Raw genomic sequence first — 17,766 nt, forward strand, 5'->3', positions numbered from 1 at the left:
GGATCAGAACCTGAGCTGAAGGCAGACAATTAAGGACTGAGCCACCCAGGCGCCCCATGGGCAGTCCTTCTTGAAATGAATTCTACCCCCCAAATTCCTTAGATCTCTCGTTCCATTAAGTCACTCAGGCTGGCAACCTGTCCTCTTGAATTCTTCCCTCTCTAAATCCTCCTGTCCGCTAGGCTTTCAGAACGTAGATTCTGTGAAATAACACTGATTCTACCGTAAGGGGATAGCCTATGGCTCTCAATTCTAACAACATAACCCTGTGAGACTCACTGTGGGAGAGCGAGGAGTGATTTTCCTACCTTGACCTTCCTATAACTCCTTCCAACCATCAGATAGTTCTCCTGAGGCTCGCAGAACAAGGAGAATGTTAAGTATTTCATTTCAAAGTTTCCCCCTTATTGGAATAAAGCATTTGAAAAAGCAGAGAGCAAACTGCTAAAGAGCCTTTGTTTCAACACAACCCACAGGGACATCCAGAGAGAAGGGGACATGGTTCCTTTAAACTATAACTTCACTAGACAGAAATGTCAAACTTATTCTGGTGTTACTATGCTGAAGTTAACAAAAAGCATGACACACTCATTTCAATTTTTTATTAAAATACTCTTTTGCTTATAGGGACAACCAAAGAAAAAATACGTAATTCTGTATGTTGTAGATCATGTGAAATACAATTAACATAGACTCTGGGGAATGTAAAATAGATTTTTAAAATCTTCAAAGAAGCTTTTGCAAAAACAAACTTTAAATATGTGGCTTATTTATATTTACCTCATTTTTCAGAAGTCTGAGTTTCTTTTCTCTATTTTGATGGTACTCTGCTTTATAAGTAATTGTTCCAATATTCTAATATCTTACCAATTTTGTTTTCTGAATCTTTAGAAATAGTTTTTTTTAAATGAAAGCCTCTCTTTATAGCATTCTATGTAAACAAAGACTTGCTTTATTTGAATTATCATTTGATTTGGTGCCACTATTTTGAGTACAATTTCTGCAATAATTTGATGCTAATTGGGGTGGGGAGGGACAAAAAACTAATTAGGAGGAAAGAACTTTTTATATATGGCTTATATAATACCTACTATTTCAGTTCTTTTTATCTAGTTATAAAAAAGTTAACAACCTAATTTTTCATTTAAAAAAAGAAAGAATTTTTACCAGAGCTTCAATATAGAAGTGAATTGTACTTAGAATAGTAATAAAAGGTCTAAATTTTAGTGGGGCTACTGATTTCTCAAATGTTATATTTTTAATTTGGAAAACATTGTTATTCAAAATCTGAAATACATTATAAACTGGAAATGGAATCTTTTAGGTGAACTCTGTCTTTCAACCCCATCATAAACCACAAAAACTAAGTAAAATTGAATATAAAATTTACCATTACATTTGGGGTAATTTCTATTGGGAGAAAAAGATAAAAGGAAAACCAGATCAAAAACAACATGGTTCAAGAAATTACCCTCCCAGTATAGGGGCAAAAGAGATATTACATTTGAAAATTTAATAACAAGAGCCTAATCAAGGTGATAAATGCAGTTAAAAAACATTTGTTGACATATTTAAGGCAACATTAAGCAGGCTGTCAATAAACAAAAAACGATTTCTTTATTCATAGGTATGAAATTACTTTGAAGAATAGCAAAGTGGAAATGAAGAAGCTGGATGCAGATTCTTTTAAAACTTTCTCTTTTTTAAGTTTAAAAGGTTTTAAGAAAACCTTTAGCTTTATAGGCATTAATGAGGAAGGGGAGCTAAAATGTTTTCAAGGCACTTTTAAACAGAGGCATTCTAGGTAAAAGGAAGAAAAAGATATCCCAATGTTTTCCTATTTTAAAAATACATACAAGAGCTAAATTTTAGCCTTTTTTTTTGAAAAGCCAAAAGTTTTTGAAAAGGCTAAAGTACCTTGAGTATTCATTAGAGTTGTCTGAAAGAACAGAAAAGGTATTAAGGCTTTAGATTTTATGACAGTTAATCATGATATTACATATGATCTTGTAACTACTATTCATATAATGAATACAAAGTTTCTAAGAGCATTAGCTATTTTTATGTACTAAAATATTTAGACATATAAAAAGATATTTCTACAAGTTACTCGTAATTCATAATGTACTGAAGAAATTAATAATTTTGTAAAATTAAGAGTCTCTGTAATATAAATATTTATGTTTTAGATTCATGCTTGAAGACTGGGATTTTATTATGATGAAGGGTACATAGTATTTAAGTTTATCATTATTGAAACATGTAAAACAGAACAGTCTACAGTTAACATCATCTTGAACAGATCTCTTTTTCATTTCATAATCTTAACCTCCCACTGTAGGATTATATTTGTTTAATAAGAACATTCAATCCAGACAGAAACCTAAAGGAAAGATTACAATATAATAAAATAATTAATGTAAATAGTTTTAGGTTTGTTTCCCATAAAAATTGCTAGCACTTTCAACCCTCCCTGCTCATACCCATTAAGTTTCTTCTTTATCCCCTATCACTCATCATTGGGGAACATGGCTCTGCCCATGCTAAGGCTGAGTGGGCTCGTTCTCTCTACCCAGCAGCATGCCTTGCCATCTCTGTACAACGGGACAAGCCATTTCCCTAGTGCTCTAAGTAGCGTCTGATTTGGCAGGCATTTCCCATTCCTAGTGCTCTTTAAGCTGGTACCTTAAGTCAGAGAAATGCTTTAACTTTCTCATTACTTACTTAGCAGAATATTTAAGGCAGTGATATAGGTGTGCCTTGAAATTCTTGTTCAAAATTCTTTTATCACTACCTACATCAGTCCTTTGGGCAAGGGGCTGTAAGAGAAGGAGAAACTTTCCCCAAAGTTCTGTCAACATGTGTATTATAGGATGGATTCTACTGTATAAAAGTTTTAAACTGTAAAACGTATTAAGCATTTACTTTCTAAAACCAACATTACAAGGTTTGAAATTAAGCTTTTAATGGTGATTTTTATGTGAGTTCTCAGGGTGATATATTTGAATATCTAGATAAAGGAGATAAATGAGTCAAGGCACAGTGAATGAAGTCTAGCGTACAACTGGAAAAACTCAGTGTCCCAGTAGTAGTAAATGAAGAAATCATAACTTACATTAACATGCTCTAACACTTTCAAAACCAAAGGATTTTGGAATGCTAGAAAAAAATGACATCAGGCTTTATGTCAGAGACCTCAGATCTTTCAAGGAATTCTCTGTGTATTTGCTTCTCATACGACCAAAGTTGTAAATGTATATGGGGAAGGGGCTTATTGCCAGTGGGCTATAAAATCAACCAGAGCAGTTATAATTTAACACATTACTGCATTTGTCATACTTCAACTCAGTCCAAATTCTTTATATCTTCTTAACCTGCTGGCATTCTGGTGCAACCAGTAGACCTCACCAAATAGCTTTTTATATCTTTCTTCTTGACTAAATTGCTTTGGTTTGCATTCTTCTCCTTTAAAACATGCAGTTCATACATTTGACAGTTTTACTACCATAGTCGATGCACTCTGGACCAATGCACTCACAGCAGGCGTTATGGAACCAGCGATATTTGGATGCTCCCATGGACTCACAGGATATTTTACACTGATGTATGGACATGCAGTCATCAAAATAAACCACAGTACACATGTGTTCTGAAAAATAAAAAATTAAGAGCTCAGAGCAAGAAAGAGGTAAAGCAGGAAATGCTTTAATACCTGGCTGATATTAATAGATATTCTTAGTTCCCTTACTGCTATTCTGCATAGGACAATGGATGAGGTGTAGGAAAAAAGATCACATATGTTAATTATATTGAGAAGGAAGTCAGAGTCCCCCACTCCAGCTGAAGAAGGTAAAGGGGCTTCCTTAGATTCTAGACTTTGATCTCAAAGTTAGGGTTACTGGGCTTAACATTTGATATGCTTCAGAGCTGTGACTTTTAAATTGGGGATTTCTGATAAGATTTCCTTAGAGGAGAGAATTCTCCAGCTAAAAGAAGTTTGAAAAATAATGATCTAGGGGCACATGGGTGGCTCAGTAGGTTGAACGTCCAACTCTTGACTTTGGCTCGTGAGATTGAGCTCCACAGTCCGGCTCCATGCTAGACATGGAGCCTGCTTAAGATTCTCTCTCTCTCTCTCTCAAAAAAAAAAAAAAAAAAGATTCTTTCTCTCCTTCTTCCTCTGCCCCTCACCCTTTTCACTCCCTCTCTAAAAAAAAAAAAAAAAAAAAAATACTGTTCTAAAGTTATACTGAGAATTTACAATAAAATAAAGCAAACAATTCAAATGATGCAAAGTGGTTAGCAACACGTGGCACAATTCAGCACTGGCTATTAAAAAATACTCTTATTATCAGTAGCGATTTCTAGTCTTGCTTTTCAACACAACTATTTTTGATTGTTTCAATTTTCAGTTCTCCTGGTAGTTAATGCCACCTGATGACCGTGGTAGGAGAATAAGGTACATGAAATAAATAAAAAACAATAAAAACCATTAACTGAGAGTGTATGATTAAAGTCTGTTATTTTACAGAGCCATTTACAGAACTGATAAATCACCAGGGGTGTGAATAGTAAGGAAAGGATTAATGAAAAAATCTGGACTTGTATTAAGAAGAAGAATTAAAAGCAAAGTTACCAGGTAACAAAATAAGGAAACTCACAAGGACATCAGTGTAGTGTGCATGGGGAATGGAGTGGAGGCAAGCCCACTGCAGTGAATGGTTAGCATCAGGAGACAACAGAACCACTACTGAATATCAGGTCAAAACGGAAAACAGGGAGGCCAGTATAGCACGAGACCAGGCAGACTAGGGATTGGCAGTGAGCAGGACAGGGGAGCTTTGAATCTCAGGTGATTACCAACTTCCTTTCATTTATTTATTCAACAAGTATTTACTGAACACCTACTATGGAATAATAGCCATTAGGACTCAAAGAGTAACCAGAGAATCCAAGGAACTAAGTAGAAAATGGTAGACCTAGAAGTTAAAAACAGACAACAAATCGAAAAATAAATACGGGGAGAAGGCAATTATAGGAATAGGAGGCAGTTTATTCCACCTGGGAGCAAGGGGTACCTAGAGAAGATGTCAAAGAGGAAAAATTTTAACTCTGTCTTGAAAGATAGTTGGTATTTCCAGGAAACTTGGCTGCTTGGTAATTATTTCATTAAATTAAATAATATTTGAACAAAATTTATGAATTATTTAATATCTATTATGTAGATTATATTTTAATGGGGAACCTGGCAGCAAAATATCTGAATAAGGCACACTCCATATATTTCTGATCTTTTCCAAAATCTAGAATTTGTCTTTTAAGGTAGTTTAACAAAAAAACCCCAATAAGAATTCTTAATCTGAGTATCATTAACAAATGTTGTTTTGCTTTTACTACTGATGTCCAAAGTTCATACTATTTCACATAGGCAGGACTGTAATAGAGGGCACAACAAAAAGCCAAATAAAAAAAGTATAGGGGCGCCTGGGTGGCTCAGTTAAGCGTCTGCCTTTGGCTCAGGTCATGATCCCAAGGTGCTAGGATCAAGCCCCACGTCAGGCTCCCTGTTCAGTGGGGAGTCTGCTTCTCTCTCTCTCCCTCAGCCCCTGCTCATGCTCTCTCTCTCACATAAAATCTTTACAAAAAGAGTACAAATTATACTATTTATGTATAATTCATCTCATATTTTAAGAAATAACTGCAATTTTCATAATTGCCTTATTTTTCCACAGTAAAATTGTGCAGAGGCTTTTACTTGAAAATATCAAAGACTTTATAAAAGTTACATACCCTGTACATTCCAAAATTAAGGAATGACTCATTCTCACTGATAAGCATTCTTTAATATGCTTCTCAAAGTTATATAAGCCATTCTTCCATTTAGTTCCCCTTCTGACCAAGAGTACTGGAGTTAGTTTATACCTGAAAATTAGATATCTGTAATATCAACTTGCCCATAAAGAAATTTAACTGATGACCTTGGCATCCTTTGTACTGCCAGTGCTATTACAAAAACGTGACTTCCTGGGACTGTCTGAATGTTATCTGACAGTGAGCAATACCATATTAAGCAAGCAGCACTGCTGCTATCTTATGGAAAGAACAATTAAAGCCTAACACAAATAAACATCAAAATTAGAACCAGGTTATCTACCTTCCAACACAATCTCTATCACTGAGTGGTGACAATATGCTTGACATACCTCCTTATCTACTTAAAGACTGGGGTTATTAAAGTCCATAATTTACTTAAGACTAGATAAACTCAAAGCCAAAAACTGCTCTAAAACGTAATAGAAGCACACAGTAAGTGAGAGGGCAAGATAGAAAGTCAACTGTGGGTAGTTACCTTTGTCACTGGAATAAGGTGCGTGAACATTATTGCTAGGAACAGACACATTTTGATGGTGTGGCTGGTTCACAGTTTCTAAAAATGAAACCAGATTCTCATGATGTGAGAGTTCTTCTGCAACAGGGAAGGAAACGATGTTCCAGTTCAACTGAGTGTCTCCTTCTGTGAGTGCCCGGAAGAGAGAAGGGATTGGCTCATGAAGCTCTTCCACGGTGCTCTTTGAGGTTGGAGGCGTGTCACTATAGTTTCGAGGATTACACATACCTAGGGAAGGAGGAACAAAGAAAATAAAAGTTAATTTTTCTCACTGATTGGAATACCATGCAATATTGTTAGTTAGTGCCTTGAGATCAAAGCTCCAACATATTAAAATTAATTTGCTTCCAACATTATATGTAGATATTTTCCTAACTTTTTTGGCTGAGGGGCCCTAGAAGTGATGACACCCCTGTAGCATCGAGCACATCAAGTGCCCAGAGGTTGTTTTCTAAATACCTATCCTTTGCTAAGAGGAATCAGAGCTATATGGAGAAAAGACTGATTCCAGGGCTGGGCCAGGGAAAGTACAAAATGACCCTGGGATACTGTCTATGCCTAAAAGTAAGGAAATGCTCAGTGAATGAGGGGATGTATCCAAAAAACACAGGAAGCAACGAGAAGGGGCTCCCACTGGCCAAAGAGACAATTTTAATATCAAAATAAATAATGATAATAATGGATTACCCCCTATAAATAAAATAAGAATTAATGAATCTTTATGTTATCAATAAATGAATAAATAAATGAAGGCAAAGCTCCTCCTTTTAGTAGAGTATCCAACTGATAAATGTAGAAGGAATGAAGGAAATAGAAAATTACCAGCTGGCAACTATCACAGAGGTGTTTGATTCAGATGGGAGTTGTCAATGGATGCCAAAGCTGGTGGGTGGAGGTTAGATGAGGAACATATTAAAATACTCTTGGAAAACTCTCTACAAAATACTAACCAATTACAAAAAGGTTAAAGGTGACTTTAATGTAGAAAATCTGGTAGATGCCAATGTGATCAGGAAATCAAATCAATAATATGACCAGTGATGCAACAGGTTGATATGTATCACTTCATGTAATGCATAACTTCATTTCAGTGCTGTTGTTGCCAAGAATGTCTGATTTAAGTATGGTTATCAGTCAACATCAGGTGGATCAAGGTTTAGGGTCATCCTACATAATGTAAAGTCTGTACTCAATGAAACTGTCAAGGGAAAGACCACAGTACTGTTTCAAATTGAATGAGTCTGATCAGACATGACAACTAAATGCATCACATATTCTGGACAGGAACCTGGATCAGAAAAGATATCACAAGAGATACTGCTGAGACAGTTGGCGAAATATGAATGAGGTTTGTGGATTGGGTGGCAGTGTCGTAACAATGTTGGCTTCCTTACTTGGAGGGTGCATGCCAGTTATGTAGGAGAATGTTCTCATTGGAAAATACAGACTGGAACATTTAGGAGTGATGGGCTATCATGTATAAAGCTTGATTTCTTAAGGTTCAAAAAAGGATGAATGATCATGCATGTTTGGGGGGCGTGTCTGAAGGGAGAGGAAGCAGTAATGAACAACGGAACAAATTCAATAAAATGTTAGTAACTGGGGAATCTAGGTGAGGGGATATAGGAGTCTTTCCCCTTCTGGCAGATTTTCTCTACATTTGAAAATTATTTCAAAATGAAAAAATAATCTTAAAAAGGGAAAATGGCAGAAGAAAATTAGGGATAGTGACGATAGAGAACTCTTTCGGGGTGTTTTGCTGAGGAGAGCTGAGAGGAGAGAGCTGAGAAAATGCTTAATCAGCCCCAATCTTCGGGCTATTCCAGCTGATGTTATGTGGAGCAGAAGGGAGCTACCCAGAACACAGGTTCATGAGCTAATTAAACGATTATTACTGTTTTAAGCCACTATGTTTTGGGGTATAATGTTTAGTAGCAATAATAACTGGAAAGGAGCCCTATGGATTTCCTTTTGTGAATGATACTTTTAAAAATTAAATTATACTTCATTTTGGTTTAGTATTTATTAGGCCTAATATGGAGTTTTTCTTTTTCCTCAGACTAAAATTTTGAAAAGTTAAACCAAATTTATAAATTCTGACATTTTATAAATTTAGGCAGAAGGAAAAATCACCTCATGTTTTCCACATGACCCTTTATTACTTTAAGGAACATGGCAAGAGCTGAGGATAAGGTTGTGCAGACTCTTCATAAAATCTTTCATTACATATGAACTTTAACGATTTTGACTGTGAAACAGAATCATGAATTAAAGGGTCAAATCTGACTCCTTTATTCACAAAAGAGGAAGTAGGCCCAGATAAATTAAATGATTTGTCCACTGTTATATAATCTAGGATTAGAGCCAAGTTTATGAATCAGTCTGATTTAATATGTGCTGCTCATTTTAATAACCACATTCTATAAATAATCATTAAATGGTGGCACTGAAAAGTGAATAATACTTAGAATATGTGAATTATACAAATATACATAATATATTCTTCTGCCAGACTTTATAATGAATGAAAATTAGTAATCTGAGACGAGAAAGCAAACAACGGAGTTCAACAGGAGAGCTAAACTCAACATCTACTGAGACTTTAAAGGAACTTCATGGCTAATTACCAGAGATTACATTACAAAAAGTTTTGAGGGGGGAGTTTTGTGCATTTAACAAACTTAGGCCAAAAACATTTGTAATTTAAATCTGAATACATTGCACTAAAATCAGTAAGCATGAAATAAATGTTTGCTATTTAATATTTTTCCATGGCATTGTTTTAAAGCTTTCATATATCTTTCTCTTTTCAACTAGGATCACATCCAGAGAGAGCACTAGAGACTCTTCTTGGGCAATGCGGATTTTGACCCTCTCTCTCTTGCCTGAAGCACTCTTCAATTCTGCATTCTTTCAAACATGGTGAGTTATGAAATCTAATCTTCCAATGATATGTGGGATTTCTCCTGCAGAGATATCTCCTTCAGAAAAAGCAACCTTCTGAAATTTCTGGAAATTCTTCAGTTGTCTATATTCATTATGCACAGTGGATCAATTTCTGGGTAGAGAGTTACTAACCACTCACAGTTTAAAACAATTAGTAAAACTTCTCTGGGAAGCATCTATCATCCTCCTGAAGTTTATCATTGCTAGCTTTTCTTTAGTTGACTACAGAGATTATTTCTGGAGCTCTCATTTCTTTCCAGGATCATTTTCTTGAGGGAGTTGGTTACTTTGTGGCATGCTGTCACTACACTGAAATTTAAAAACTAATTATACTAAAATTTTAAAGACACTGGCTCCGCACATGACAGAGAGTCCCCAAATCAGGAAACCAATGGCAACAACTGAAAAGGCAAGCATTTCAAATCCTTTAAGTGCATAGAACTTTGTTTTTCTAATGTGTACTTAATTCTTTCATATCTGACCTGTTGTCATAACTTTGAAAACTAAGGTTATGTTAAAGTAGACTTTACTTGATGAAAACCACATTTTAGGGTAGAAATTAAGACTAAGGGGAAAAAGGTATTACTTTCCTTAATGAAGGTGCATGGTTAAACAGCAACAACCAAGAGTCCAGAAAAATGTATAATAAAAAGAAAAATTCCTTTCCACTCCTTTCAACCCTAACTCCACTCTCCAGACACAGCCACTTTAAAAGTCTATTCTTAAGTTTGTCTGGTGGTTACCTCTATGAGAATTTAAATAAAAATGATTAATTTACCAAAAGCAGTAAAAACATCTTTAGATCTTATCTATTAATCCTCTTATATGAGAGATGAAATTAAAGTTCATTTATACTAACCCTCTCTCCTGTATTTCTAGTAATTGTATTATTCTAATACCATAATTTGTTTCCTTTGCAATCTTAAAGATACTTAAACTTCTGATTTTTATTCCACATGTCTTAATTCCCTTATTTGCAGATAAGGATGCAGGTGTCTTTCCCACTTTCCACCCAACTTCTCCTAACTTATGTTGACAAACTTAATAACTATGTTCTGTTGCGTAAATACAATGAAAACTTCTTGTCTTACTATAAGCTGATTCTAAAAGTTGAAAACAAGCAAACAGCAGTTTACCTTAACATGACCCCATGAATATTGTTCACTGTAAAACAGAAAGTATGATAGGATTTCCTTGCCCAATGCCATATTAGCAGAGGAAAATATTTAATTTTAAGATAAAATGAACTTTTCCATGAACTCCATAAAATACTGAAAATCAGCTATTTCACATAGCATTGACCTATTGGTCTTCTTGCCAAAAAATGTAAAACCTGAATCCATTCAAACTTTAACAGCTAGCTTCAAATTACTGGTAATACAGAAAGGCAGAGGAACAAGTTAAACGACAACCTCAAGGAAGTAAACAGTCAAATCCTGAATGTGGGATATTCTACAGGCAAAGTGTTTCTTCAATATGTCAAATGGCATGAGAAAACACAACAACACACAACCAGATACCATGCAAGGATCTTGTTTGGATCAATTTGAACATATCAAATATACAAATACATTTTTGAGACAAATGGAGAAACTTGATTATGAACTGGAATGTTAGATTATACCAAGAAATTATTGTTAATCTTATAGGTTTCCTAATGACATTATTATTAAAAAAGTAAATGTCTTTATTTTCTTTTAGAGATTGAAACTGAAGGATGCAGATGCATTATTTACTGTCTATAATTTGCTTTTAAATATTTATATGCCAAGTCAGAAAAAAGTGGATAGATGAAACAAATGTGGTGTACTTTTTTATAACTGTTGAATCCAGTGATGGGTATATAAGAATTCGCCATATTATTCTGCTTCTCTGTATATGTGAATACTTTCATAATAGCAAACCAACTGTCATATTTAATTCCTAGGACTAACGTTTTCTTGTTGAACTTTTGTATTTTCTTGCTATTTCTATACTTGGAATTTTCTTGGAATGTGTGTGTGTGTACCACAAATAACAAGCTTATAACAAATCCTGAAAAATTATTCTGCTTCTCAATTGTATGCTTGATACCCTATGGAACTCATTTTCTTCTCAGAGAGATACTTCTCAGGGCCCTCACTTACTGCTTCAGGCAGGCTAGTTGTCTCTTAAGCCTCTGTATTATTTATGTTTTTAATTTTCTGTATTTCATGATGTTTCGACATCTCATAAAAAGCTTTCTGGCTGGAGAGAGACTGCTTCCTGGGCTAGTCAATTCTAGGAGCCAGCAAAGGGCTCAGCCAAGAGCAGGCTCTGGATATGCAAACTGATCAGTCCTGAGCCACACCTCCTCCACCAGCCCAAGCAACCCAGGAGGCATGTGCCTAACCAAGCCAGGCCCAGTACTAAGCAACTAGAGACCACCTGCAGAGCCTAGAGCCCCTGGGAATGATTCAAACCAGCCAGACAGAAACTGCTTGCCCTGTCCTGCACTGACTTTCCTGTGGAAGCCTCACTGAAGATTCTGGCCCAGATTTTCCTCTTGCTCCTGTCTTTCTGTCACTTGACAAAAACCTGGTGCTGCTTCTGTGATCCTGTGTGGCATGCGGTGACCCCCTCTCTGAGACCTGTGATTTATAATGAACTTTGTTCCTTGAGCCTTTCCTATGCCTCCTCTGAGGCCACACCTGACTGACCACAAAACAGCCTTCAATGTAGTTATCATCTTATAACTGTCCTTAAATCAACTCCTGGTTAAAGCTATTTCATTCAACCCATGTTCTTCTCTTTCTTGGTCTTCTGCCTTATTATTCATACCAAATCTGGTGTGTGAGAAATAACTTCGAGTTCTTGCTGTCTAAAAATGTTTTTAATTTTACATTCACATCCTTGATCAATAATTTGTCAGTTCAAAGTAATTTTTCAACTGTGCACTTGAGGCATTGGTCAAATGACAGTGATGAGAAGTCTGATGGCTGTGTGATTCTTTTTTTTTTAACTCAGGTTTTTTATTCATGATTTATTTTATTTTTATTTTTTTTAAGTAGGCTCCACACCCAACGTGGGGCTTGAACTCACAACCCTGAGATCAAGAGTCACATGCTCTACCAACTGAGCCAGCCAGATGCCCCAACAGTGTGATTCATATTCCTTGTACATAAACTCTATTGTTATTTCTGAGATCTTTCAGAATATTATTTGACTTGGCAGTAGTAAGACTGTATGAGGCTGTGTCTAGATGTAGGTCTTTTCTCATTAATCTTGCTCAGCATTCTGTAGATTCTTCCAGTCTAAGGATGTGTGTTTTTTTCTCAGCTTTGGAAAGTTTTCTTCTATTATTTCTTTGACAAGTTCTTCCCTCTCACTTTTTATTCTTTCCCAGAGTATCTATTTTTCCTGTCATATTTTCCTTTTTTAAAAAAAACATTTTATTTATTTATTTGAGTGAGCAAGAGAAAGAACACAAGCAGAGGGAGCAGCAGAGAGAGGGAGAAGCAGGCTCCTTACTGAGCAGGGAGCCTGATGTGGGGTTCATTCCCAGGACCACAGGATCATGACCTTAGCTGAAGGCAGATGCTTAAACGGCTAAGCCACCCAGGTACCCCTCTTGTCATTCTCCATCTGTCTGTTTGCTCTATATTTCTACGACATTCCAGTATTATTTTTAACCTCTCTTAACTTACAACTTTTCTAATCAAAATTTAAATTTGCAAATGCTTTCTTTTTCTGTTTTTGACAATACAGATATATTTTCTCAAATTCCTCTAAAATATACCCATTATTTTTTTAAAAGATTTTATTTATTTATTTGACAGAGCGAGAGCACAAGTAGGCAGAACAGCAGGCAGAGGGAGAGGGAAAAGCAGGCTCTCAGCAGAACAGGGAGCCCAACGTGGGGCTCGATCCCAGGACCCTGGGATCATGACCTGAGCCGAAGGCAGACGCTTCACCGACTGAGCCACCCAGGTGCCCCAGCCATTAATTTTTTTAAAGATTTATTTCCTAAAAGACTTTAAATGACACACTGGACCAAAAGGACTTCACAGACATATTCAGAACATTCCATCCCAAAGCAACGGAATACACATTCTTCTCTAGTGCCCATGGAACATTCACCAGAATAGATCATATCCTAGGTCACAAATCAGGTCTCAACCGGTACCAAAAGATTGGGATCATTCCCTGCATATTTTCAGACCACAATGCTTTGAAACTAGAACTCAATCACAAGAGGAAAGTCGCAAAGAACTCAAATACATGGAGGCTAAAGAGCATCCTACTAAAGAATGAATGGGTCAACCAGGAAATTAAAAAGAATTAAAAAAATTCATGGAAACAAATGAAAATGAAAACACAACTATTCAAAATCTTTGAGATACAGCAAAGGCAGCCCTAAGAGGAAAGTATATAGCAATACAAGCCTTTCTCAAGAAACAAGAAAGATCTCAAATACACAACCTAACCCTACACCTAAAGGAGCTAGAGAAAAAACAGCAAATAAAGCCTAAACCAAGCAGGAGAAGAGAAATAATAAAGATCAGAGCAGAAATCAATGAATTAGAAACCAAAGAACAGTAGAACAGATCAACGAAACTAGGAGCTGGTTCTTTGAAAGAATTAACAAGATTGATAAAGCCCTGGCCAGACTTATCAAAAAGAAAAGAGAAAGGACCCAAATCAACAAAATCATGAATGAAAGAGGAGAGATCACAACCAACACCAAAGAAATACAAACAATTATAAGAACAACTATATGCCAGCAGATTAGATAATCTGGAAGAAATGGATGCATTCCTAGAGATGTATCAACTACCAAAACTAAACCAGGAAGAAATAGAAAACCTGAACAGACCTATAACCACTAAGGAAATTGAAGCAGTCATCAAAAATCTCCCAACAAACAAAAGCCCAGGGCCAGATGGCTTCCCAGGGGAATTCTACCAAACATTTAAAGAAGAACTAATACCTATTCTTCTGAAACTGTTCCAAAAAATAGAAATGGAAGGAAAACTTCCAAACTCGTTTTATGAGGCCACCATTACCTTGATCCCCAAACCAGACAAAGACCCCATCAAAAAGGAGAATTACAGACCAATATCCTTGATGAACACGGATGCAAAAATTCTCACCAAAACACTAGCCAATAGGATCCAATAGTACATTAAAAGGATTATTCACCACGACCAAGTGGGATTTATCCCTGGGCTGCAAGGTTGCTTCAACATCCGCAAATCAATCAACGTAATACAATACATTAACAAAAGAACGAACAAGAATCATATGATCCTCTCAGTAGATGCAGAAAAAGCATTTGACAAAGTACAGCATCCTTTCTTGATCAAAACTCTTCAGAGTGTAGGGATAGAGGGTACATACCTCAATAACATAAAACCCATCTATGAAAAACCTACAGCAAATATCATTCTCAATGGGGAAAAACTGAGAACTTTCCCCCTAAGGTCAGGAACACGGCAGGGATGTCCACTATCACCACTGCTATTCAACATAGTATTAGAAGTCCTAGCCACAGCAATCAGACAACAAAAAGAAATCAAAGGCATCCAAATCGGCAAAGAGGAAGTCAAACTCTCACTGTTTGCAGACGATATGATACTTTATGTGGAAAACCCAAAAGACTCCATCCCAAAACTGCTAGAACTCAAACAGGAATTCATTCAAGTGGCAGGATATAAAATCAATGCACAGAAATCTGGCATTCCTATACACCAACAACAAGACAGAAGAGAGAGAAATTAAGGAGTTGATCCCATTTACAATTGCACCCAAAACCATAAGATACCTAAGAATAAATCTAACCAAAGAGGCAAAGGACCTGTACTTAGAAAACTATAAAATACTCATGAAAGAAATTGAGGAAGACACAAAGAAATGGAAAAATGTTCCATGCTCATGGAATGGAAGAACAAATATTGTGAAGATGTCAATGCTCCCTAGAGCAATCTACACATTCAATGCAATCCCCATCAAAATACCATCCACTTTTTTCAAAGAAATGGGACAAATAATCCTAAAATTTGTATGGAACCAGAAAAGACCCCAAATAGCCAGAGGAATGTTGAAAAAGGAAAGAAAGCTGGCGGCATCACAATTCCGGACTTCCAGCTCCATTACAATGCTGTCATCATCAAGACAGTATGGTACTGGCACAAAAACAGACACATAGATCAATGGAACAGACTAGACAGCCCAGAAATGGACCCTCAACTCTATGGTCAACTTATCTTTGACAAAGCAGGAAAGAATGTCCAATGGAAAAAAGACAGTCTCTTCAACAAATGGTGTTTGGAAAATTGGACAGCCACATGCAGAAGAATGAAACTGGACCATTTCCTTACACCACACACAAAAATAGACTCCAAATGGTTGAAAGACCTAACTGTGAGACAGGAGTCCATCAAAATCCTTGAGGAGAACACAGGCAGCAACTTCTTCGACCTCAGCCGCAGCAACTTCTTCCTAGAAACATCGCCAAAGGCAAGGGAAGCAAGGGCAAAAATGAACTATTCAGATTTCATCAAGATAAAAAGCTTTTGCACAGCAAAAAAAACAGTCAACAAAACCAAAAGACAACCGACAGAATGGGAGAAGATATTTGCAAATGACATATCAGATAAAGGGCTAGTATCCAAAATCTATAAAGAACTTATCAAACTCAACACCCAAAAAACAAATAATCCAATCAGGAAATGGGCAGAAGACATGAACAGACATTTTTCCAAAGAAGACATCCAAATGGCCAACAGACACATGAAAAAGTGCTCAACATTGCTCGGCATCAGGGAAATCCAAATCAAAACCTCAATGAGATACCACCTCACACCAGTCAGAATGGCTAAAATTAACAAGTCAGGAAACGACAGATGTTGGTGGGGATGCGGAGAAAGGGGAACCCTACTACACTGTTGGTGGGAATGCAAGCTGGTGCAACCACTCTGGAAAACAGTATGGAGGTTCCTTAAGAAGTTGAAAATAGAGCTACCATACGATCCAGCTACTGCATTATTGGGTATTTACCCCAAAGATACAAATGTAGGGATCCGAAGGGGTACGTGAACCCTGATGTTTATAGCAGCAATGTCCACAATAGCCAAACTGTGGAAAGAGCCAAGATGTCCATCGACAGATGAATGGATTAAGAAGATGTGGCATATATATACAATGGACATTATGCAGCCATCAAAAGGAATGAGATCTTCCCACTTGCAACGATGTGGATGGAACTGGAGGGTGTTATGCTGAGTGAAATAAGTCAATCAGAGAAAGACATGTATCATATGACCTCACTGATATGAGGAATTCTTAATCTCAGGAAACAAACTGAGGGTTGCTGGAGTGGGGGTGGGTTGGGAGGGATGGGGTGGCTGGGTGATAGACATTGGGGTGGGTATGTGCTATGGTGAGCGCTGTGAATTGTGCAAGACTGCTGAATCACAGATCTGTACCTCTGAAACAAATAATGCAATATATGTTAAGAAAAAACAAAAAGAAGAAGATAGCAGGAGGGGAAGAATGAAGGGGGGGAAATTGGAGGGCGAGACGAACCATGAGAGACAATGGACTCTGAAAAACAAACTGAGGGTTCTAGAGGTGAGGGGGGTAGGGGGATGGGTTAGCCTGGTGATGGGTATTGAAGAAGGCGTGTTCTGTGTGGAGCACTGGGTGTTATACACAAACAATGAATCATGGAACACTACATCAAAAACTAATGATGTACTGTATGGTGATTAACATAACAATAAAAATTTAAAGAAAATATAATAAATGTTAATTAAAGTGAAAAAAAAGATTTATTTCCTAAAGATTTCCTCCATGGTCAGCTGATCTGCTGTTTTACCTTGTTCCTCCCTTCAAGGTACTTGTTCTACTTTGCTTGCATGTCTGGTATTAGGCTGGAGACATCTACCTCTCCTGCAATGCCTAAATGAGGAGCGCTTTCTCGCTCGCTCTCTCTTTTTTTTTTTTGGGAGGAGCTTTTGACTCTGGAATGCCAACAACACACCAGAGCTTCTAGTCCTTTCTGGTTAGTTCCTTCAATTTCTCTAGAGAGAATCTCTCCAATTTTTTTTTTAATCTAGGTTATTTGGAACTTCAGAATGAGAAAGGGGGTAGGGTATCAAATCATACAGCTGTTCTTTAGACAGGTCTTCGAATAATCTTGCTATTTTCAGATCCATTTCTCATTCAACATGCCACAAAAGCCAAAGCTGAGCCTGAAGATTCTTTGGGGCGTTAGTTGGGAAGGTCACTCCTAATCCTACCATAACCCCTTATTTTGCATATTATTTTGGTGTTTCTTCCAATCTGTTTACTAAACAGCATGATTCTCCATCTTTCCTTTTAGATATTTCTCCAATTATAATTTCTTCCTCTCTCTTTGCTGTTAAAGTTTACCTCCAGTTGTATTCCTTTATTTCATTTTCAGTGGAGTC

General features: G+C 36.7%; 1 protein-coding gene across 2 annotated transcripts in view; it reads right to left on the minus strand.

The window, feature by feature from the left end:
• Nucleotides 1-588: 588 nt before the first annotated feature.
• Nucleotides 589-17,766, minus strand: part of TWSG1 (twisted gastrulation BMP signaling modulator 1) — a 73,577-nt gene continuing 56,399 nt past the window's right edge. For both annotated transcript variants that reach the window (XM_027576670.2, XM_027576669.2), the window contains exons 4-5: nucleotides 6,350-6,616; nucleotides 589-3,649 (exon numbers count right to left, since the gene is read on the minus strand). In XM_027576670.2, the coding sequence (XP_027432471.1) occupies nucleotides 3,468-3,649; nucleotides 6,350-6,616 (449 nt within the window). In that variant the 3' untranslated portion in view covers nucleotides 589-3,467. The remainder of the gene's footprint in view (nucleotides 3,650-6,349; nucleotides 6,617-17,766) is intronic.

This window comes from Zalophus californianus, chromosome 14 (genome assembly GCF_009762305.2).
Source record: "Zalophus californianus isolate mZalCal1 chromosome 14, mZalCal1.pri.v2, whole genome shotgun sequence".
Classification (NCBI taxonomy): Eukaryota; Metazoa; Chordata; class Mammalia; order Carnivora; family Otariidae; genus Zalophus; species Zalophus californianus.